At 43.0% G+C, this 25,369-nt stretch overlaps 1 protein-coding gene across 1 annotated transcript in view; it reads left to right on the top strand.

The window, feature by feature from the left end:
* The first annotated feature begins 11,004 nt into the window (after nt 1-11,004).
* The window catches only part of SMG1 (SMG1 nonsense mediated mRNA decay associated PI3K related kinase), a 70,174-nt gene continuing 55,809 nt past the window's right edge, over nt 11,005-25,369 (top strand). Inside the window, exons 1-4 of the mRNA XM_083584843.1 lie at nt 11,005-11,385; nt 20,625-20,788; nt 23,332-23,487; nt 23,906-24,042. Coding sequence (XP_083440969.1) covers nt 11,288-11,385; nt 20,625-20,788; nt 23,332-23,487; nt 23,906-24,042 — 555 coding nt within the window. The 5' untranslated portion in view covers nt 11,005-11,287. The remainder of the gene's footprint in view (nt 11,386-20,624; nt 20,789-23,331; nt 23,488-23,905; nt 24,043-25,369) is intronic.

The raw sequence follows: 25,369 nt of genomic DNA, 5'->3' as shown, positions 1-25,369 counted from the left end.
CGCAGGATGCCAGCTTCTCAACCCCAGATGGAGCCTGACGACCTAAAGCGTGGGCTATAAAGTGTGTAAGTAGATTATAAAACTTGCTGATATTATTAGCGTAAGAGAAGGTAGGGAAAGAGAGAACTGATTGGTTGAAAAGTGAGTTTCTATCTTACTGGAATGAAAAAAAATATCCCAGATGCTTTGAATCCTTTTATGTTGTTGAGGAAGATATACAGTGGTATATCTTCAGGTTACAGACTCCGCTAACCCAGAAATAGTACCTTGGGTTAAGAACTTTGCTTCAGGATGAGAACAGAAATCGCACGGCGGCAGCAGGAGGCCCCATTAGCTAAAGTGGTGCTTCAGGTTAAGAACAGTTTCAGGTTAAGTATGGACTTCCGGAACGAATTAAGTACTTAACCCAAGGTACCACTGTAAAATCAAATGTTAAAGGTTATTTTTTAGGTCAGAGAAATAACCCTTTTGTTGAAAGCTTCTTTAACTGAGAAAATTTAATTGTAAAAATCAGTTTACACATACAGTATTGTATATTTGTAGAAGTTAGTATAATTTTAGATTATGTAAAACATACTTATTTCTAATTTCATATGTGTATATTTCATACATACATAGCCTAATGAGTCTGCCACACAATCTCAATTAATGCATCCAAAAGGGTATGTTCTAATTCAGGTTTTATAATGTTCTACAGTGAAGCCTTGTGCTGCAGGTGTGCTCTATTGACTGCCGTTCTATAATGACTCTTCCGGGCCCTGCAATTGTCATTGGGCTTTTTAAATGTTCAATATCTGTTTCAATTAAACCTTTTAATCTGAACCCGGTGGGATGTGCTATTCAGTAGGCAATGGGTGGTCCTGTTAATTGATTAATTCATTAATCAACTGCATTTCATACAATGAATGAGCTAAGATTCGTTTCCCTGAGTGTCTGTAACTTACCTTACCTGCCTTGGAGGTACAGAAACTCAAATGACAATGAGTGTGCAGGTTCTAGAGGTCTTAATCAGACTTGCTTGCATAAACAATGGATGCTTTCCAGAAAAAAAACCCTCTGACAACATGTATAAAAATAAGAATCACATACAGGTATTTTGCTTTGATCTCTTTTGCCTCTGGCCTTGCCCACCACTGAGAGGTGTCCCTCGCGAAGGCTGTTCATGGAGGAATCTGGCCCCTAGACAGAAAATGGTGCCCCGCTCCTGTCTTATGTGAATCTGTTCGTCCTTGAAGATGGACTGCTCTGCCCTTCCTGACTTCTCCTGCTCTGCCCCCTTGCCTTTTGAGGCACAGCTGATGGCAACATGCAAAAGGACACCACCACCACCACATGCACCTTGTACATGCCAAAGAGGTTATCTTCACCTGGCAAATATCAGAACTGCTTGGTGTAGGTTGTATGAGACTAAGAAGTGTTCAAAGTTTACATTTAATCTGTAGGGAAAGCTAGCCATCTGCTGGTGCGTGCAGGAACTACATAAAAACTATTTTTGTTACATTTATTCTTGATAGTACAGTGGTACCTCAGGTTACATACGCTTCAGGTTACATATGCTTCAGGTTACATACTCCGCTAACCCAGAAATAGTGCTTCAGGTTAAGAACTTTGCTTCAGGTTGAGAACAGAAATCGTGCTCCGGCGGCACGGCAGCAGCAGGAGGCCCCATTAGCTAAAGTGGTGCTTCAGATTAAGAACAGTTTCAGGTTAAGTACGGACCTCCGGAACGAATTAAGTACTTAACCCGAGGTACCACTGTAAAATGTAAAGGGACCACTGACCATTACGTCCAGTCGCGGATGACTCTGGGGTTGCGGTGCTCATCTTGCTTTACTGGCCGAGGGAGCCAGCGTACAGCTTCTGGGTCATGTGGCCAGCATCACTGGCGAAACCAGAGCAGCGCATGGAAACGCCATTTACCTTCCCGCCGGAGCGGTACCCATTTATCTACTTGCACTTTGACGTGCTTTCAAATTGCTAGGTTGGCAGGAGCAGGGACCGAGCAACAGGAGCTCACCCAGTTGCGGGGATTCGAACCGCCGACCTTCTGATTGGCAAGCCCAAGAGACTCAGTGGTTTAGACCACAGTGCCACCCACATCCTTTATTCTTGATAGAGGAGCTACAAAAGGATGAGTGCTTTTTCATCACACAAAGGAATATGTTTTCCTATCTATCTATCATCTATCTATATCATCTATCATCTATCTATCTATCTATCTATCTATCTATCATCTATCTATCATCTATCATCTATCTATCTATCTACAGTGGTACCTCGGGTTAAGTACTTAATTCGTTCCAGAGGTCCGTACTTAACCTGAAACTGTTCTTAACCTGAAGCACCACTTTAGCTAATGGGGCCTCCCGCTGCTGCTGCGCCGCCGGAGCACGATTTCTGTTCTCATCCTGAAGCAAAGTTCTTAAGCACCTGAAGCACTATTTCTGCGTTAGCGGAGTCGTAACCTGAAGCGTATGTAACCCGAGGTACCACTCTATCTATCTATCTATCTATCTGTCTGTCTGTCTGTCTATCATCTTTCCCAGAGATTGTGTCCAACTGAGGTGATAAGATGACCAATTTCAAATACCTGAAGGCCTGTCAAATGGAAGACGGAGCAAGCTTGTTTTCTGGGTAGGACCCAAACAAATTGATTCAAAATACAATACAGGAGATTCTGACTAAATATTAGGAAGAACTTTCTGATGGTGAGAGCTGTTCAACAGTTGGACTGACTACCTTGAAGGTAGTGGACTCTCCTTTAAAGGAGGTTTTGAAGCAGAGTTTGGATGACCATCTGTCAGGGATTCTTTAGCTGTGATTCCTGCATTGCAGGAGGTTGGACTAGATGAACCTTGTGGTCCCTTCCAAGTCTACAGCTCTATGATTCTAATCCTACTCAGAGTAGAGATTAATGAAACTGAGTTAGGTCAACTTCAGACAGCACTTCGTTCACTTTTGCTGATGTTTCCTTACCTGATAATTTCAGTGTTTTATATGTGATCTTTCACATGATCTAGAAAAGCAGGGTTCCTGGTGTTCGAACACTTTATTTCTTCTTTCTAATGTTTTAGTTGCTCCGAATAAAACATGCAACTACAGTGGTACCTCAGGTTAAGAACTTAATTTGTTCTGGAGGTCCGTTCTTAACCTGAAACTGTTCTTAACCTGAAGCACCACTTTAGCTAATGGGACCTCCCTCTGCCACCGTGCCACTGCTGCACAATTTCTGTTCTCATCCTGAAGCAAAGTTCTTAACTCGAGGTACTATTTCTGGGTTAGCGGAGTCTGTAACCTGAAGCGTCTGTAACCTGAGGTATCACTGTACTCACCCCCCCCCAATGGACCAACACAACTCCCATCACTTTTTATTTTGTATTTTCTTTCCTTGCATTGTTTTAATTGTTCTTTAAGCTGCCTTGGGGACTATTGGTAGAAAGGCAGGGTATGCTTTAAAAAAACCAAAAACAAATTTTAATTCCCACACTAGCTATTTCCCACAGGGAAGAAGAATGAGAAGGACATGCAAAATGAAAGCATGCCAAGGAGTCCTCTGATGGATGACTTGCAGAAGTAAAGCCAAGCCACAAGGAAAAAAATGCTTTTGAAAAAGCTCTTCCTCTCATAACTGCCTAAAACGAAGAGTAAATGTTGCTAAATAGAGAGAGTTGCAGCATCCCTTATGTAATAAGAACAACTAGATTCATTACACAATGAATTAAGCACTTCATCGAACATTTCTTAGAAAAACCAAGGAAACAGGTATTATCTCCAGTGGTTTGACTTCACGCCCAAAGGCACAGTCCTCCATCGTCCCCCGAGACAAAAGGATGCCAACAATTGAGTGAAAATTAGTGCAGGATAGGCTTGAGTTGACTTCACAGGCTCATTACTATAAGGCCTCTTGCGCAACATACATTTAAAGCACTATGATTCCACCTTAAACAGTTCAAGGCTTTCCCCCAAAAAATATTGGGAACTAGAGGGACACGAGTGGCGCTGTGGTCTAAACCACTGAGCCTCTTGGGCTTGCTTATTGGAAGGTTGGCAGTTCGAATCCCCGCGACAGGGTGAGCTCCTGTTGCTCTGTCCCAGTTCCCACCAACCTAGCAGTTCGAAAGCACACCAGTGCAAGTAAATAAATAGGTACCACTGCAACTGGAAGGTAAATGGCATCTCCATGCGCTCTGGTTTCTGTCACAATGTTCTGTTGCGCCAGAGGCAGTTTAGTCATGCTGGCCACATGACCCGGAAAGCTGCCTCTGGACAAACGCCGGCTCCCTTGGCCTGAAAGCGAGATGAGAGCTGCAACCCCATAGTTGCCTTTGATTGGACTTAACCATCCAGGGATCCTTTACCTTTTTACCTTTATTGGGAACTGTAGTTTCTTAAGGATGCTGGGAGCTGTTAGGAGACACCCCAGCCCCCCATTACCCTCCCAGAGCTACAATTCCTGGGCTGCTTTAACAATAAATCCCTCTTGCCATTGTACTCTACCAATGGTAATAAATAGATAGAAGTGGGGCTTGGTGGTTTTCTGTTTGGATGAACTGATTTGGCGTGGAGGGAATTCTATCTTGTGAGCCTCCTGTTTGTGTCTGAAGTGATGTGGCCCACACACAGTTTCACCAGATCGGTGAGAACTAGGTCTTAAGAAATGTTTGGCCTTCTGACAGAATTCTAACATTTCCCCCCCTTAAACAGAATTAATTGGGAAAAGAAAAGGAGCTGCGGTCTATATCTGACCGCTTCATGCTGAAGCGTGGTTGCAGTAAGACTCATTAATTGCATTTATTTAATGTCAAAGGTAAAAAGGTTTGCTGAAAGTTGTACAGGTGGCTGGTTTTGTTAAATCAAAACCCCTGCCCAAAGTGTACTGCCTTTTCCCACGCTTGTTATTATGAACTCAAAATTGCTATCTTCAAACCAGGAAATCTGAACTCGTCTCAGTGCATTCTAGTTGTTTTCTCCAGAGCTGGCACCTTCTTCTTCTTGAAAAGGTCAAACTAGACATGACACAGTGGATCTGTGATAGAATCTCCTGGAGGTGTGTGGTTGGTTTTTTAAAAGTAATTAAAAGCAGCAGTAGAGAGTGATTTTTTTTTTATAAGATCTGTTAATTGGGCAAGTTGTCTTTCCCTTCCATGATCTTTGCTCTTTCAGGGGTGAGAAGCTGAACTTCCTGAAGATGCTTTTGAATTAAATAAACAGTGCAAGATATCCTGTCCAGACATATGCGCCCCCTTATAGCCTTTATCTTTTCAATATCTCTTCAATATCTTTATGCGCCCCCTTGCCCAGATTGTCCAGAGTTTTGGGCTGGGTTGTCAACAATATGCTGATGACACCCAGCTTTATCTGTTGTTGGACGGCTGCCCTGACTCGGCCCCGGACACACTGACCAGATGCTTGGAAGTTTTAGCTGGATGGCTGCGTGGGAGCTGGTGGAAGTTAAATCCTTCAAAGACATTGATCCTCTGGCTTGGTCGGGATGACATGGGGTTGGGGGGCCAACTCCCATCTCTTGCGGGGGCTCACTTAGTGCCAGCGCCTTCCGTCAAGAGCTTGGGTGTAACCTTCAATGCCTCCCTTTCCATGGAGGTGCAGCTTGCAGCCACAGCAAATGTGGCGTTTTTCCATCTCCACTGTATCAAGCAGTTGGTCCGTTACCTTTCTCACCCTGAGCTGGCCACATTGATCCATGAGACGGTCACCTTAAGATCCACCTTAAGGTCCACAGTGATCCATGTGACTGTCACCTTAAGGTCCACAAATAACAACACTTTGGAGGTCCCAAGCCGCAAGGTGGTTAGATTGGTCTCAACTAGGGCCAGGGCCTTTTCAGTACTGGCTCCGACTTGGTGGAACACTCTGTCACAAGAGACTAGGGCCCTGCGGGACTTGACATCTTTCCGCAGGGCCTGCAAGACAGAGCTGTTCCGCCTGGCTTTGGTTTGGACTCAGTCTGACCCTTATGTTTCCCTCCCCTTATGGTTTTGATTTATGGGCTACTATTAAAATGAGGCTGCATTTTAAATTGCATTTTAACCTGTATTTTAATAAACTGTTTTTCTTTATTTGTTTGTTTGTTTAATTAATTATGTTTTATTGTAATTTTATTGGTGTTAGCTGCCCTGAGCCTGACTCTGGATGGGGAGGGCGGGGTATAAATAAAATTATTATTATTATTATTATTATTATTATTATTATTATTATTATATATTTCCATGCTTTTCTTTGCTGCATGTTTTGCCACGTTAAATCCCGGGTCTTGGCTTCCAGGATTTCCAATCTCTACCTAGTCAACAGAATTCTCCTCAGACCATACATTGACTCCTCCTTGGCCCTGCTATGTACCCAAAATGTTTTTGCTGGAGAGGAATGTGTTCCTCTGAGACTCTGATAAGGTCTCTTGCTTGTCTGGTGGGTGGATAGAGAGGGGTGTGTGAGTGTGAGTGGAAACTATCCTATTGCACAAAGGTAATATCTACACCTGCTGCTTTGCCCCCCCCCCCACTGGGATGTGGTCCCAGGAAGGTTGTCCAGAATGGAGTGTGGCTCCACACTCCAGAAAAAGGTTCCCCACCCCTGCTGTGGGTGATAGACAAGATGCACATTCATCAGGGCTTAGAAACAAATTAGGAACCAATGAAAATGAAGCAATATCGGAATCACATGCTGCAAAGAAATATAATTATTTATACTCCGCCCATCTGGGCGGCCTACAACATATATAAAAACATCAAGTTTTAAAAACTTCCCGATACAGGGCTATCTTCAGAAGTCTTCTAAAAGTTGTGTAATTCTTTATCTCCTTGACATTTGAAGGGAGGGTGTTCCACAGGGAGGGCGCCACTACCAAGAAGTCCCTCTGCCTGGTTCCCTGTAACTTGGCTTCTTGCAGTGAGGGAACCAGCAGGAGGCCCTCAGAGGAGGACCTTAGTGTCTGGGCTGAACGATGGGGGTGGAGACACTCCTTCAGGTGTACAGTGGTACCTTGGGTTAAGAACTTAATTCATTCTGGAGGTCCATTCTTAACCTGAAACTGTTCTTAACTTGAGGTACCACTTTAGCTAATGGGGCCTCCCACTGCATTATTTCTGTTCTCATCCTGAAGCAAAGTTCTTAACCCAAGGTACTATTTCTGGGTTAGCAGAGTCTGTAACCTGAAGCATCTGTAACCTGAGGTACCACTGTACTGGGCTGAAGCCATTTAGGGCTTTAACGGTCAGAACTCAAAAAGAAAGAAAGAAAGATCCTTTGTGATTATCAAAGTGACTACACCCATACAATACATTTAAAGCACTATGATACCATTTTAAACCTTCATTGTTTCCCCCAAAGAATTCTGGGAGCTTTAGGTTGTTACGGGTGCTGAGAGTTGTTAGGAGATTCCTCATAGATACAGTGCTCAGAATGGTTTAACAATCAACTCCTCTCGACAGGGAACTCTAGAAGCACCCAAAACTCTCAGCACCCAAAACAAACTATAACTCCCAGGATTCTTTGGGGGGAGCCATGACTGTGTTAATGTATGGAGTGAATGTGGCCCATGTTTGAAAATCAGTGCCAGCCCTCTCATGAGGCAAGGTGAGGCAACCACCTCAGATGACAGGATCCACTGGGGCAGATCCCAATGTTGATCTTTCCCCCTGCTTGTTCCTAATGTAGATATTCCCTCTCTCCTTGTTCCCTGGCAGGGAGGGAAGCACCATTCTGTGGTCTGCCTCAGGTGCCAAAATGTCTTGGGCCAGGCTCTGTTGAAAATGCACATGCAGTTTCAGCCTTGTTCTGACTCCGCTTGCACAGCACTGGCTGCTACTCTGTTGCTCCGTTGAATTGGGACCCATTTTGTGAAGAATCAGGAATATACCCTGCCTATGTTTCTTTGGTGGTTTGCAAGTATAGGTCCCAGGTTCGGTTCATGGCATCTCCAGGTAGGAATGAAATCCTAGAGAGCTGCTGCCAGCCAGTGTAGACAATACACTGGACCAATGTTCCAGTTTCCTATGCTACTTTTAAGGTAAGCAGCCTTGCCAAGGCTACTGTCCTGAAGGCGGCTTAGAAATATTTGAAATAATAAACATAATAAAGTTTGACCTTAACAAGATTTCTCATGAAATAAAGAGAGGTAAGCCCATGGTTGTGACCTTTTCTACATGTCTCCAAAAATAGAACAACGGCAAATGTATTAATATAGACCTGCGTTATCATAGTTTAGTTTATAGACCTTTTCCTTGTAAAGGAAGTGTTATTGTTTTCATTACTATACACAAACGACTCTCTTGCTTTCTCTCTCGGGAAGTGGTCAAGGATATTGTTTCATATTTTCAGTGCAGACATCTTGGTTCCAAATTATGAACACGGTTGCCAAGGAGACATATCACCACCAGAATGCATATTTTCTTATATTTAGCATTTACTGTGCAATCCAAGCCCGGGATTCTCTCAAGGTCAGAGGGAGTTTCACTATGGTGGAATTCCCACCCCAGTAATAGAGAGAGTCCATGTGGGTGGAAATTCCCTGCTGCTCTTGGAACCCCCTCCTCTCCCCATGGACAGCCCAACTGATGGGAGATTATGTCCACTGTCAATCTGCTGGGAATGTCACCCCCCAAATGGGGTTTGATGGAGGCAGAGAAGGGCCATGCCAATGGGGGGGGGGTGCCTGGCAGCACATCCAACCCCCTGCGGATGACAGCCACACCATTACAACCAATTGGATCCTATACCAATAGAAGGGTTGGTGGAAGGAGGGCTTTCTCAACAGGAAACAACAGGTGGGCCTGATTCAATAATTATGGACTGCCCCCTTCCCTGGCTATGCCCATTCCCAAGCTGACACAGGAGCATTCTGGAATATGGCAGAGGCTAGTTGCTACATGACCATGGCAGGATATACTGTACTGTAAACCCTACATGCACCAGATGCAGTTCATATGACACCTCATCTGGTGCAGGATTATGCCTTGCACACTCCTGGTGCAGGGACTTTTGATTGCAAGAAGGGGAGCTCCAGGGAAGAGGCGCTGCTCTCAGGAGCACTGAGTGCAAAGCTAGCAAGGTTGTCACCCAGTTAAATCAATCCTAGTTCATATGTCTAAGTGACAGATTCAAGATGCATAATTTTGCAAATGGGAAAGCACCAAAAAATTCTAAAGAAAAAGCCTGCTTCCTTTGTTTGCTTGGGTTTTTTTTAGATTTTGTGCGTTGTAGCAGGCATCATTTTAGAAGATTCTCACACAGGAAGAACTGTCGCTTGGAAGGTGGGGCTTACTACCTGCAGGTTGTAGGCGTGTTTTAAATAAGAACTATTATTTAAAATTTTAGTTATAAAAATATGATGACTATTCATTAATTGAGTGATCTAAGAGGTTTTAACTTCACCAGGCCCTGATAGCTATCTCATTCAAAAGCACAGAAAGATATCTGGCAACCATATCTGAGCTCCCATTGACAAAATAGACCATCCTGACTTATTAACCAAGATTTTGCCTAGCAAAGGAATGGTCCACAAGGAGCCATAACAATGTACGACTTAGAATCCCAATGCTTTATAGTCATTTGGAGAGTTCTCAGTTCAGATCTCACCTTAGGCATTAACCCAAGTGTAGATCAATCTTATATGCATCTAAAATGTAAGACCTACTAAATTCAATAGGACTTACAGGTGAGAAAAGGAGCAGTCTTAGCCATGATTTTATGCAAAACACTCTTCTCTTAGCCTAACAACATAGAAAATAAGACTGGCTGACCTCTGGGAAGCTACTGATACTCTTGAGATGTCACCATGATATTTACAATGCAGTCCAAGGGCAAGAGGTGTGTCTAGATGCTGGGTTTGGGGAAATCTCATGTAAGAATCCTGAAGATTCATTAGGAGCTACATTCATGTATCTAGCTTTTACTTGCCTCCCACTCCAAGTTGATAATTCTAGTCATATGAAATCAACAATGGTTCATAAAGTGGCAACCAAAATGATCAAGGGTGGCGGAGCAACTTCCCTACTAAGAAAGGTTGCAGCAAGTTGGCCTTTTTTAGTTTAAAGGAGAGTAGCCGGTCACATTGTAGAAATGTATGAAATTATGCACGGCACAGAGAAAGTGGAAAGAGAAGTTTTTTTCTCCCTGTCTGATAACACTAGACTCCATGGATATGTGACAAAGCTGAATATTAGAGTGGTGGTCTTCAACTGCTCCACCTCTGACTCCTAACCTGCAACACAGAACCCACTTTCACATATTCACTTTTCAGTTTATTGTTGTTACTGTCCTTATTGTTGTTTATTAGATTCATATCCTGCTTTTCATCCCAAAGGAGCCCAGGGCAGCAAACATTACAATGGAATTGCCCAATGGGCGGTGGACCCCACAGCCCTGCTTTGTGCTGAATTTGAACGTATTTCCTGACCCAGCACCCTTTTCTTCTTCTTCTTCTCCTTCAATTTATTGAATTTATACACTGCCCTATACAGTACCTGTAGATCTCAGGGTGGTTCATAGAACGAAATCCAAATATAAAACCACAAAATATATAATCAAAATAAAAACAACCACCCAATAACACCCCCCAACCACATTTTAAAAGGGGGTGTCTCTGAAGACGCCAGTTCTGCTTGCAGATGCCCATATGGACATTTTGGAGGGGTTGCAGCACTGACACAAGTTTAAGATGTTTGCACTGGCGGTGACGGTATCCTAATTATTTTTGCTCTTGGCATTGCTTAAATACTATTTTTCGTTTTATTGTCTGTATATTCCTCTCTGTCATTTGTTAAATATGTTGATGACGATGATGAATCTGACAGCTAGAGAGAGCTGTGGCTGCCATGCCCTGAGCAGAGAGGTAGGAACGGGAAGAACTCAACCCGCCCCTTCTCCCCTCACGACTCGGCCAGAGCAGCGGCCGTCCCATGATGCTCCGCGGCAGGCGGTCACCTCGGCTCGGCTCGGCCTGCGTTCCCGGCATGCCGCGCGCGGGCCCTCGCCTCAGCCTGCTGGAATCAGGCGGCAGCAGCAGCAGCAGCAGCAGCACTACTAGCAGGCGGGGCCGCCGTCGCTGTCGTCGCCTCCTCCTCCTCCGCCTCCCCGCCTCCCGTGTGAGACAGCAGGAGGAGCGCCCGCCGCCTCAGGAGGAGTAGCCACCCCGCCGAGCCGCAGTAGCCGCTCGCCTCCATTACCGCCGCTCTTCTTGCTGCTGCTGCTATTATTGTTGTTGTTATTGCCTCCTCCTCCTTCCCCTGCCGCCGCCGCTTCCCCGGCCGGCCATGCCGTCTCGGGCAAGGTAATGAGCCGCAGAGCCCCGGGGTCTCGGCTGAGCGGCGCTTCTTCCTCCGGCACCAGGCAGCACTATCACCAGCGGAGCTGGAATGACTGGCAACCCAGGTGGGCGAGCGGGCAGGCGGGTGTCTTCTATGGCGGCGGCGCGGCCTAGGGTCTGAGGGCGGCGTGCGGGTGCCTCTCTCGCTCCCCTCAGCCTTGGCAGGGGTCGGGCCAGGGCGGAGGCCCTGAGGCAGGAAGGGAGCCGGCCGCCCGGGGTGGGGGTTGAAGGAAAGTTGCCCTCTCATGCGCCCACCCGCCGCCACGGCAGGGCTCGCCTGGCGCGGCCTAGCGCGGAGAGGGAGAGGCTGGCCGCTTCGGCCCGTGTTGGGGATCGTCGGAGCGGGGAGGAGGAGGTGGCAGGAGACGGGGGAAGCCCTTGCAATGCCTCTCCCTCGCGGCCTACGAGGGAGGGAGGTCGTGGTGCTTCTACTACTACTACTGCCGCCGCTTCTTCGGGTTGGTTTTGAGGCCTAGGGAGGTTTAAAGCGGGTGGGCAAATGTGTGTGTGGAATCCCACCCCCTTTCTTCCTCTGTTCCTTTCTTATGTCTGTGTCTCTCCACCTCCACCCTTGTCGGCACGGCCTCCGTGGAGATACTGGTTCCGGGTACGTGTGTGTGCGGGGAAGTTTGCTTTCACTCTCTCTCTCTGCATGTGTGTGACAAACCCAGTGCGCTGGTTGGAGGTAATAGGCCCCGTGCGTGGTGGGGTTTTCCTATTTCATAGATCTTTTATTTCTGGGGTGGGAAAGAGGATTTGGCATGGGATGGGTGGGAAACTTGTATATTGGGGGAAGTTTTTGTACTAAGAGGTCTTGCCTAGGAGGTTGAACTCGATGGCTTTTATGTACCATCCCATCCAGATGTGATTCTACGAGTGGGTGGGATAATTTAGAGAGAGGCACACACCCCTCCTTGCCAGTTGAGGAATAATAAATATTAATGGGCTCTGCAAAAGCTGGTGCCATAGCAAATGCTGCAGTAGAGCAAAAGCATGAAATACAGCATTTATACCCACAGTAGAGGACTTTGGGTTGGGATAGGTAACCTATGGCCTTCCAGATGTTGCTGGACTCCCAACCAAAATCATCTCTGGCCATTGGCCATGCTGGCTGCAGCTGATGGGAGTTAGGATCCAGCAACATCTGGAGGGCCACAGGTTTCCCAGCCCTTGCGCCAGGTACCGTTTCCATGCACGTTCCCATCCTCTGGTTTTGCAGTTCTCCTTCCTATGATTGAAGGAATTTGAATTAATTGTTCATTGGATGCCTTCATCCACTGGGTTAATTTCACAGGACTTTGGAGTTGCAACATTGTTGTCTAGATGGTAACTTGTTGATACTGTCTAGACATAAGGAAGGCCTGGTGACTTGTGTCAAGGATTTAGTGTCTACAGTAGTTCAAAATGCATTTACAGTACTTGAAAGGGTTTGAAACTATTAACTCTTAAATTTGGGTTTTTTAGATTGATTATGATGCTGTTAGATGTTACATTGAATCTAGTATTTTAAATGGGTGATAAAATTAAATCCTTAATGGTTCGGATTTTCTATTTTTAATTTTAAAATTTGTCATAATTTGGTCTAATATGTTCACTATACTTAGGTACTCAGGACGTAGCTTTTCACTTGCAGCACATTGGTCACATTAAAGTGCATGTAGGCGGTAGTGCTATACACACTTATTTGAGTTCTATTAAACTCTAGGACTTCAGAATAGATGTTTAGAGGGTTGTGCTATTTGTATCAATGTTAAAGAAATGGATGTGAGGTGATAATCTCATGTACCTAAATGATAAGATTTATTTATTTTAATTATTCCACAACATTTATATGCTGCTTCTTTGTTTTAAGACGTCTAAGCAGTTTACAAAAAATAAACATTGGTTCTGTTCCACGTTTTCAGGTGTGTAAAAATAATAGTTCAGTTTTGCTTGTCAATAATATTGAGATAAATCATTTGACATCTCCATAAATGGCAAGTGAGTTTTGTACTGCAAATTAGTATCCAAGGAACTACAGTGGTACCTCAGGTTAAGTACTTAATTCGTTCCGGAGGTCCGTTCTTAACCTGAAACTGTTCTTAACCTGAAGCACCACTTTAGCTAATGGGGCCTCCTGCTGCTGCTGCGCTGCCGGAGCCTGATTTCTGTTCTTATCCTGAAGCAAAATTCTTAACCTGAAGCACTATTTCTGGGTTAGTGTAGTGTGTAACCTGAAGTGTATGTAACCTGAAGTGTATGTAATCCGAGGTACCACTGTACCTGGGCATGGCCAGTGTGGTTTTTTGAGCACTAAGAAGAGCAGGTCCCCATGTCATACCACAGTCTGCTCATGAAAGTCCCCTCAGTTTAAAAAATGATTGCTATGTGACATGTGGGGTTACTGTTAAAAACAAACATGTAAGTAGTTCCCCCCCCAAAAAAACTGGATACTTATCTCTTGGTCTCCAGTTTTCCCAGTAGCATTTATTTAGTGGTGTAGTGGTTAGAGTGTTGGACTAGGACCAGAGAGTCAACAATAGAGAGTGCAGGACATGAGATTGCTCCTAAAGCCAACACTGCTAAACCGCAACATAGAGGGGTTTGTTTGTAAGGCAACAACAGTGTTAAACAGAATGTTGCTAATCTTTTTGAATAATGGAAAGAGAAAAGTTATAAATTAATGATGAGAGGCTAAACTGAAGGCACTGTATAAATAAAATTGCATCAATGTCATAATCTCATTTGAGAAAAATCACTTAAAATGCATGTTGGCAACAAGCTTGATGTAATCGGTCCGAGAACCAACTTCATCCTTTCAGATACATAAATGATACTGCTAAGATACACAGCACTCCAGTTTGAATGTATTGTAAATGAAGTACAAACTTTCATGCCTTTGTCATTCAGGATAAGGACTTAAGGTGAATTGTCATAGCTTTTTTTGTGGAGGCTTATTCTGTGGATGTAGATTCAATTCCAGACATCCCTAGGTAGGGCTCCAGGAGTTGCTGCTATCTGAAACAATGGCAAGGTGTTTGATAGTAGATGTTAGTGACTACTAGGCTGGGTGATATGTCAGTAAATCATCCAAAACTGGTTTGAAGTCCATATCATGATATTGATCTCATAATTTTTGACCTGGCAATATACATGTGTGTGTGCTATGCAAAAATCACAATGTGGGGAAAACCGTGGAGCCAGCCAATGCAGCCCTTGTTAATTCTGTCGGCTCAGCTCTCCCCAGCCTCTTGCACGGGGCAGCAAATCACAGGAGCAAGCTCTGGCAAAAATCACGATGCGGGAAAAACCAGGAAGCCAACCAATACCTCTACATAGCTCCATCCTTATTTCAGACATCGTGATATATTGGTATATCGCTATGTTTAGCTGATGATATATTACAATGTTGAAAACCAGTGACTACATGAAATAAAGATATAAAAATTTATAAATTTTGAGGCTGTGGGGAGGAAACTTTCCCCAGGAAAAAAATGGAAATTTTGGGAAACATTGAAAATATGTGCTGTACTTTCTTATCAAACTTAAAGGTTGTTTCCTGTTTTAACAAAAGAAAAGGTATCATTCATTATATAAAATTGTTGTAATATTAATTTATTGTATTTTAAATTATGTTTTATTACATGTGAACAACCTATCTATCTATATATGACCCACTCTTCTTACTGGAGCTTATGCCTAGTAAGCAAACATAGGATTGAATCCTAAAAGGATAAATACCTTAGTTTTGCAGCAGGGTGTCTTCCCAAGAATCCTTTGATGGTAGAGGTGAAAAGTTGACCACAAGGGAGGGACCAAGTCAGAAGGACAGCTAATATCTCCAAATTAGGTCACCAGAGAAGGCAAGCAGCAATTCATGAACAATGTAGGCCCTTTATGTTCCTTTCTTGAAAAGGGCAGCACCTTTTGGGTGCAGAAATACGTATTGGATTTCACTTGCCTTGTTGTAGACATCTACAATCTTCAAAGAAATTATCAGTCTCTAATCTCTTCATACCATACACTTTGAGTGGGTAAAACATTGTCTTAGGCAGCCTCCTAAGTTCTGCTCAAGTGAGAAATACTAGAGAATGCTTCACTTGATATGGTTAATTTACATGTTACTACATTGATAGAAGGGACTTTGGGTAATTGTGAAGAGGGCCATTTGTGTGGTAAACTTTTCAATAAACTATTGATAACTCACCATAACTATTAACCATTGAAATTGCATTCCCGCTAAAGGCTCTAGCTTAAATTTCAGCCATTTCCAGGAACATTTAAGTTTGCTGCATTTTTGCTAGTGCTGTTTCTTTAATTGCAGCCTGGCACAGGTTATACAGGTGAAGTTTTTCTTACAGTGGAGAAAAGCAATGGGAAAAGCTTCTTCTGCTAGTTTCCTAATTGTCAGGCTGCTGTCAAAGGCACAGGAGCAGTACCAGTTAAAAAAGAAAGAAAATGGTAATCCTAGTAATTGATCCTCGTACATAACTCACTACTACTTCTTCACTCTGTTATGCCTTATTACATATCTTTTGATGTCCTCTGTTCCTGCCTTCCTCTTTTTAGCAGCTTCAGGAAAGCCTTTTCCATCTAGAAAATTCAGCTGCATGCCTCTTGGCTCTGCATATGGTTTCCCTCTTCTTTTGCAGTCATGGTTGTCAGTACAATATTTGCTATGGAAGCACTTTTCCTTCTTCCATAGATAATTCTTGTCCATATAGTAGCTGTGCTGGATAAACATTTTTATAGCTTTATTTTTCTGTGTGTGCGTACTGTATTTTTGTAGAATAGTAAAATTAAGTTTCTACTTTAAAAATCCTATTTCCTTGGATATGTTTATAGTAAACTGAGAGACAAAGCCAACCTCCACTCAAGCTGTGACTTCCCCTTTTTAGTATCTTTGTGGGTCATATGATGGTGTGAGGAGTAGCAGGGGTTAGGGTAAACATATACTTCATTTAGAAACTGTCACAACTTGCTCTGCAGCATAGCAGCACTTAGAAAGGAGTTTTATAATTTTCGAAGGCAAAAAGTCATGTGTTAAACCTGCCATTTTTTAACAAACACACCGTTTAAAGCACAATGGTTGCATGTTCTTCAGAAGATGCCCTCTCAAAGCTTCTGTTTTCAAGAGAACATGTAATGACTGCCACTGAAGAATACATTTGTTCCACAAATTTTAGACTTCTGAACAAATTCTCCATCTATCACCAGTTTGAGATTATGCTCATCTTGAGATGTTCTCCTCTCTCTTTCTTTTTAAAATAAGGAGGTTCTCCTGGGTCTGTCTTATGGATGGGTTAAAACCTAGATGAGTTTGTGCATCAAGAAAAAATAAATCACTCTTCTAGTAGTGTTGAGGTTGTGTCAAATATTACTTTCAGTTCTCCACAAAATTGCTGTTAAAGTGGGTAGCATTGGCTTCTTGTTTTTACTATGTTTGCAGAGCCAAGGATACAGTATAGTTATGATGTTGTAGCTGATGTGGTGAGCTCTAGGTGTTGTGGACTGCAACTCCCATCAGTCCCAACATGGCTAGTGAGCATGGATGATGGAAATTGCACTTCACAACACGTGAAGGGAAGTAGGATATCTCTGGTCTATAATAGCTCAATATCATGTGTAAAATGAAGAAAGAATGGAAGTATCAGTGTGCTATACTGACAGTTTAATGAGAGGAATAATAATAATAATTTTATTATTTATACCTCGCCAATCTGGCTGGGTTTCCCCAGCCATTCTGGTCGGCTTGCAGCATATATAAAACATAGTAAATATATCAAACATTAAAAGCTTCCCAATGCAGAACTGCGTCCAGATGTCTTCTAAAAGTTATGTAGTTCTTTATCTCCTTGACAGCAAATCTTACATGTAGCTAGAGGGGGAAATTGCATTATAGTGGTTCAGTTCATTAGATGGCAAAGTGTGAATTATTAACTACAGTTAGAAATAAGACATTACTGAAAATGCATGGCAGTTATTGAAAGCTGCTCTTTTCAACTCGCTTTGTGTGGAGAAAAAAGAATGGATGATATCAGATGTTATGCAAGAGGAAGAAATGGGAGTTCTTTCCCCTGCAGCCCCTCCAAATCTGCTCTGGAGGGTCCTCTAGCACTCTAGAGCAGATTTGGAGGGATGGGGGGTATGGAGAGGAAGGGGAAGTTCCATTGCTCTAGAGAAAGTCACTTCCGCTCATGAATGGGCAGAATTGAACGTCCCCCAATGTGTGCCTTGATGCCTTCACTTTTCCATTCTCCTATACATGGCAGCCAATGAGGTTGGTCAGGGAGAATTTGAATAAGATGACTTGTATCATTTGTTCATTTTGCTGCATGTTGTAAGAAATAAATCCAGGGAATTGAGTGCTATCACGCCATCCGTGGCTGTCATTTTTGTTGTCTCTTGGAGATTGAATGTTTTGGGTATTAAGATGCACAAGCGAAAGTCTTACTCACATGTGTTGGGTTGTAGCTAAGGTGCCTTGTGTGAGCAGATAGGACTTCACCTTGTACAAGGCAATCCTCCCTGCACTCCTGTTTTGGCAATTCTTCACTCCTACTGGAAGCCCTATTCTGCGACTTTTCAGAGTCTGGTTGGTTGAATATTTATATATGGTAGATGTGTGTTTTGTCTACCTCTAACTAAGGGCACTGTGGGACATTACTAATGTGAAATTGACTTGGTTTGTTTTGTATCCTATTATGTGTTGCATTATATATTACAAGAGATCAAAGGAGTTAAGCTGAGCAGTTTTATTACAAACAAGGAAGAGTATTGTGGCATTTAAAGACTAACAAATTTATCATGGCATGAGTTCTTTATTATTGTGAAATGCATTCGTGAGGAGAGGTGAACTGTGCTGCTTTGGGATTTTTCCTCCAACAAAAGAATGCTAACAGATACTTGTAAAATTCAGAAGCTTCAGTTCTAGTGGTCTCTAGCAACCACAGAATTTGGTTTGGATCCTCATTTGGCATTTGGGAAACAGCCTGATTTTGTTCGAAGCAGTTTGGAGACTATCCAATTTGGCTTGCAGTCTGAAGTTGAATCAGAGTTGGATGAAATTTGCAGGCGTTGTAGCCCCTTCTGAGAGGACGAATCCTGTCAAATTTCAAGGGCAACCTTGCAATTTTAGGGTGATTAAAAAGGGATTCACCTAATTTCCCCTATTATAGGGCAGTTTCTATGGAAATAACATACATCAAAGAGGTTCTTCCTTGATAAGAAACCTGCCAAATTGCAGACAAAGAGGTCTAGTGGTTTTAAGGTTGCTTTTTTTTGGGGGGGGGGTAAAATATCCTCCTCCCTCCCTGTGGTTTATGAGCAACAGTTTTACTATAAATATGGCACATAGATATTAGAGGTATCACTATGAAGGCAAACTGCCAAATTTCAGGAGGATGGTTGCATGGGGTAGGGATTAAGAACTAGAAAAACAGCTTCAGGCATGTGTTCTGCTCAGTTGGTACCAAAAGACGCAGAAACCAAGTGCAAACAGATTAGATAGAAGTGGATGTGTGAGCATGTAACAGACATAGAATGAAGGAGCGTCTCCACCCCCATCATTCTGCCCGGACGCTGAGGTCCAGCACCGAGGTCCTTCTGGCGGTTCCCTCATTGCGAGAAGCAAAGCTTCAGGGAACCAGGCAGAGGGCCTTCTCGGTAGTGGTGCCCGCCCTGTGGAACACCCTTCCAGCAGATGTCAAAGCAATAAACAACTACCTGACATTCAGAAGACATCTTAAGGCAGCCCTGTTCAGGGAAGTTTTAAACGTGTGATATTTTACTGTATTTTTGGTTTCTAGGGAAGCCGCCCAGAGTGGCTGGGGAGGCCCAGCCAGATGGGCGGGGTATAAATAAATAATAATAATAATAATAATAATAATTATTATTATTATTATTATTATTATTATTATTGAATGCCTAGCATTTTCCAAGCAAGCACCATGAGCAGAACTAACAGAGCACAAAACAATCAAGAAGATACCTTTGCCAAAGTGAAGAGCCCTGGTAAAACCATTATCTCAGAGTAGAAGCTAGACATATCAGTCTTATAAGAGACCTCTCTTCACTTTCTCCTCACTTTCTGTTTTCTTGGCAAGCAGGCTGTGGGGAAAATGTTTCTGTTTCTTCAGATATGCTGTCTGCAGCTTTTCCTTTTTTTTTTTTTAGCACCTCTGAATCTCTGAAGTACTCAGAATCAATTTGGTGGTCCTCAGAGTACTTTGAAAGATCTAGTTTTGGGCTCAGATAAGCCATAAATCTGTCTGAAGTGGCCTGCTTTGGTCTTGTAATTCATCTGAATCTGATGCATAACCCAGTGTTGGGTATTGAACACTTTACCAGGTGAAGGTTTACTAAAGTGTCAGATTTGATAATCATTTGTATATGTTTTGTTTTTAAGGTTGATCATGGAGATAGGATTCTGAGAGAGCTTCTCTACTAGATGAGAGCTTAAGACTACTAAATCGTGGTGGCACTTAATCAAAATACTTTTTGTTAGTGGGCAGAGGGGGGTATGGGGAGCTGAGGAACCTGTGATGTCAAACACTGACACTGGGGAGCTTTTTATATTAGCCACGTCTGATGTTGAAAGTCCTTCCATGCAGGGTAGAACTGTGTAAACTTCCATGTTACATCACTGATGCATGTATTTCACTGGCCTAACGTGTGATGGAATAGATATGTTCATCATGCTAGGTCAATATTTGGTTTTTAAAAGGTGTTTCCCATATGGGAATGCATCTCACATAGCTGCATAATATTTGAGTCTCCCTTCTCTAATAATAATTCATAATTTTCTCTCTCTTTTTACATAGTGAAAACTTGAGGACTGTTGCTAATTTGACTTGGAATAGCATTGAGAAGCTGTTAGTTGTGCGCTTTCCTGTTAGGGAAGCATATAAACTTAAGTTTCTGCAGGTTTATCATTCGTAGCAGCTCTTTAAGCTTTTACAGGTTTTACTCCACTGAAATTTAGTTCTTAACACCTAGTGCTTTTGCTGTGTCCTTGATGCACTTTTAGCTGATGCCGCAATAAATTAAATACAGAAATAGGTGGTACTGACCTTCTCTTCATGCAGGTGCTTAACTTGCTTGTTACCTTGATGAATTTTTCACTGGGCCAGAGATGTTTTATCAGCTGGGACTCCACTTATCAGATGGTTAAGCCACAGGGAGAATTCATATGTTCCACAAGCTAGTGAATACTTCTCCACCCTTCTACCCTTTCCTATTTAGAGATCAGAAATTCTAGAAATATGGGAATAGTAAGGGCCAAATCAGAGTTGAGCACTCACTTAAAACATTTCTCTTTTTGCAGATCTGACAGTGTATCAGGTGACCAAGAGAATTTAAAATACTCTTCATCCAGAGACCGGAGTAGTTCTTCTTCTTATGGATTACAATCCTCAAATTCAGCGGTGGTGTCTCGACATAGACATGATGATATCAGAGTCCCCACTGACATACAGAATGAAGAAAAAGGTACATAATTTGTCTTCATAGGTAAAAAGGAATACTGCCAGTGGAAATAAACTAGTTTGTGGTCTAGATGAGGGGTGGCTGACTTTTTCAGCCCCATGGTTTCATTGAGGGTCAGCTGCTCCTCTGGAGCTGCTTGCTAGCAGTGAGCATGCTGAGTGCAATCTTGCATGTGCGCACATTCACCATACACAGGTTACACATGCATCAAGCACACATAGTCACACAGCTGGGGAGTGGAGTTGACTTACAGAAATGCAGCAGACTCTCACACACAGATACTCAGGCAGGCACATGGGGCAGGTTACAACAATTAAAACACAATATTTGCATTAAAACACAATATTACACAATGTTAAAAATGGTTTAAAACAACTTAAAATTACAGAAATAGGGTGGGTACTAATACTACCTTCTCTTTTGTTGCCATCAGCTATATAAGTGGTCCCCAAACCCTGGTGGTGGTGTGAGTAGCAGTTATGGGACTGGCTTTTTGAGATCAGTGTCACAGATTCGAGGGAGTCCTGTATGTTATCATGAAGACTTGTTTCCCTATTGAACAGATATATGGGTACTCCTCTCCAAGTGTCCCCTGTGGAGAGCATGGCTGCCTCCCCCGACCACCTCTCTCATGATATGCAACCCCATGTTTATGCTAGACTTATTCTCTTAAATGATGGTTTAAAAAACACCCATTGGCTCAAGCACCACAAAAGCTGAGAAACTGGAAAGTAAGGTCTCTAATGCCTTCACAGATGTGCCCCGTGATCAGTGATGATGTTGTGCAATGTTACAAACTATGCTTGCTTACATCTTACCCTTAGGCCAAAAAATTGCCTCATTCTTGCTTCAGTTCTCTCTTTGCTCTTACCGTGATACAACATGAAAGTTGCACTGTGCATGCTTAACTTATGTGATAAGCGGACTGGGCCTCTTTACAGCTAATTAAGAAATAATCATCAAACTAAAAATGTACGCTTTGGTGTGAATATCCACAAAAAAGCATTCCCAGATCTCGAATGTCTCTTAACTCTTAGATCTTAAGATAAACCAACTATTGCACCACACTGCCTCTCCACTTTGGACAGGAGCACTGTGATGCTGGCAGTGTGGTCTAATGGTTTGACATGTGAGTCACAGGATACATTGCCACAATTACTACCATATTTTTCCATGTATAAGAGTAGGTCCCCCCCCAAATAATGTCAAATATTAGGGGGCATCTTATACTCTGGGCTGTCTCCCCCCATTTTTGTAAATCTGAGTCCCCCAAAACGGGGGTGTCTTATACATGGGAGCGTCTTATAGACAGAAAAATACAGTATTTCTCGACGTGACCTACATCACTGGGTTGCTGTTAGTATGATTCCAATATTTAATCTGTCTTCCTAGTGAACATTCTGAGGGTGTTCACTGTGTGGGAAGAGGTTCAGTGTCAGGCAGTGTGTATGTGTTTCAGTCTAGGGTGATTCTGAGGGGGTGAGGGGTGTGTGGGTGTTGTGTGGAGCAGTATGTGGGGGTGGCTTTTAAGTGTACGGTTTCAGTGTTTAGATTTTCAGTGCAGGGTGGGTGTGGAGGTTTCAGGATGGGGCAGGGATTGCGTGAGCGTTTTCATTTATTGAGTTATTTGTCAGGTTAAACAGATGACATGCCACAGTTGCTGTCTCTCTACATGACCTAGTTAAATGGTGGTTGTGAGATGAAATACTGAAAGAAACTCACCGTTGTCAGACCTCCTGTGGAGACAGTTGAGTGTGGGATGGGATATTTGTGAAGGAGGTTTCAGTGTAAGGCAGCATATATGTGGTGTTCACCATGGGGTAGGGCGCATATTACGTTGCCATATGAGGAAAATAGTGGGGTGAGTGCATGCATGTCTATGGGGTGCATCGTCCCCCATGACAGTTTCTAAGGTTGTCAGAATTATTTATTTTATTCATTTAGTGCATTTATATCCCACCTTTTTCTCCAAGGACATCAAGGTGGCACACATAGTTATTCCCATCCTCATTTAAACTCCATCACAACCCTGTGAGGTAGGTTAGTCTGAGAGGCAGTGACCAGCCTGAGGTCACCCAGTGAGCTTCATGACTGAGTGGGGATTTGAACCCTTGCCTCCCAGGTCCTAGTGCAGTACTCTAACCACTATACCACACTGCCTCTCAAAGCCATATACTCCCAAAAGTTTGGTGTCCCCCTGTGTTGCTATTGCATCACACAGTCACACGAGGTATGGTAGTTTTACAATGGGAGAGCATGTGTATTCATGGGGTGTGGTCTTCCATGAGTTTCTTGGGTTTCAAATGTGCCCATGGCCCCAAAAGGTTGACAAGCCCTTATTTAACCATTGCGTCGCACTATGATATTTCATAACTTAAATGAATAGGTAACAGAGTGATTCATAAACTTAAATAAATAACCATCCCCGCTAAATGTGTCATTCAGATGAGAAGGACAGGTAGCTCTTAACCTTGGAAGTTTTTCAGAAACCCACAGTGCATGGCTGTCAAGAGAAACTAACATGGCTCTGGAACCTTTTCTTCTAGGTGGCTACAGTGTCAATGGAGGATCTGGGGAAAATACTTATGGTCGGAAGTCGTTGGGGCAAGAGCTGAGAGTTAACAATGTGACCAATTCTGATTTTACCAGTGTTCAGCATGGGAATCGTGCTTTAGTCACAAAAGACATGAGGAAAACACAGGGTAAGTGTTGTGTTGTCCTGAAGAAAAAGGGAAATTCTGTTTTTCTGGCAAAAAAAATATCCTGTTGCTACAGTAGCACTAGGGTCACTGCTCAAAGTAAAGTAGAGCCCTATTAAATTTTTGCAAACTCAAAATCTCCAGCATTTTGTCATGATTACACTTTAGTTTATATAAATTGGGTATACTTTGTCTCTGAAAGTACTGCAAGAAGAGGCTTTTTCAATGGTAAGAATGATCCTTGGTCAATTGTTGCAGGTTTGGATTTGCTTCAGGGCTAGAAATCTTGTACTAAAGTTACTGCAAGTTGTGAGGTAAAGATGAAGTAAGCCTATTGCGTATATGTTGCTCCTTGGTAATTGTTTATTTTATACTTCATACTTGGATAGAAGCATGCCCATGTGTAATATCTCAATTTTAGAGCGATCATTGTCTTACTCTGATGAGTCTCGACTGTCAAATCTTCTTCGGAGGATTACTCGGGAAGATGACAGAGACCGAAGACTGGCTACTGTAAAGCAAATGAAAGAATTCATTCAGCAACCAGAGAACAAACTGGTTAAGTATCTTCTGTTAGCAACATATTAATACTTTGTTTCTCATATGATCTCTCTGGGGGCAGGTTTCTGGGTTGTAGGGGCAACCCAGAAAGAATGAAGGTTTGTCAGCATTGTCATTGGTTGCAGGATAACTTTGGCTCCGATACTCTCAACCCTGCATATAAGCTTTCCTCACTAACTATATCAGATCTGAAGGAGGGAGCCAGCTGACTGTCCCCACAACTTTGATTTTTTGGAGAGCAGTTAACTGGCCTTTCACCTTCCTTCCCTCCTTTGATAACTAGAACCTTCCGTGTTCATTCTTGTCCCACAGATAGGAAGGAGTAGCAGCTTGCTTGCTTGCCAGAGGGAAGAAAGAATTTCTGGCCAGGTGACTTCATCCTGGTGTGACTGACTTTCCATGGCAGTTGGAAGGAAGGAAGGAAAGATCAGCTGTGCTGCAGATAAATGAAGGAAAGGGACTGGTCTTGAGGGTCCCTTTTCCTTGTAGTCAGAAGTTACACTGAGAATAATATATATCAGCTGGCAGGCAGTGGGAGGTGGGGGCTGTCTTTCCTTGGAATGGGGAGGGTGGAGGGGCAGAGCAGTTTTCAAATACTCCAGTTTTTTCAGTCAGCCAGTTTTTTCCAGAGGGAAATTAGTTTCCCTGTGTTCACATAGTCACTCTTTATGAATAATTAGTTCTAATCTGAGCCTCCTCAGGCTACTCTACAAATCTAATCAAATATTAGTTTAAAAGATCTCAAAATCGTTTGGCTTGAAGTTGTTGATGTGTTTCAATGATGTGTTAATACTTTAGCCTGGAGGGCTGGCTTCTGCTAAAACCAAGTTGCCCAAGGACTAGCTTGTTGGGTCAGAGGCAGAATGGCTATGGTGATAATCTCTTTATTCATTGCCTTATGCCAAGATGGTCTCAAGAAATAAGAAATAAAGTGCATAACAATATAAAAAGAAATTAACTTTTATTTCTTAGTGACCATGGGCAAGCCTTGACAGTTAAAAACCACCCCACATATCTGGTGCAGGCAGTGCTGTATGAGCTGCTGCTTCTGATCTATTGGGTACCCCATGTGGAATGAGAATCCTCTGTGACTTGAATAGGGAGGAGAGCCTAAAAGTGGCATGGACAAGGCAAGAAAATACTGGGCATCCTTCCTGGGTAACATCTATTTCAGAAGGGATGGGGTGGTGCAGTAACTTGGATTGTGGGCCATCACTTGACTGCTGTTGATTTGATTAACAAAGTTTCACCACAATTCGTAGTATAATTGTATTTGGCAGCTATATTTGATCAAAACATATTTTACCTATATACCACGATCTTG

The sequence above is a fragment of the Podarcis filfolensis genome (genome assembly GCF_964270895.1).
Source record: "Podarcis filfolensis genome assembly, chromosome: 14".
NCBI lineage: Eukaryota > Metazoa > Chordata > Lepidosauria > Squamata > Lacertidae > Podarcis > Podarcis filfolensis.
Note: the sequence above shows the minus strand (reverse complement) of the source record. Positions and strands in the feature narration are given on the sequence as shown.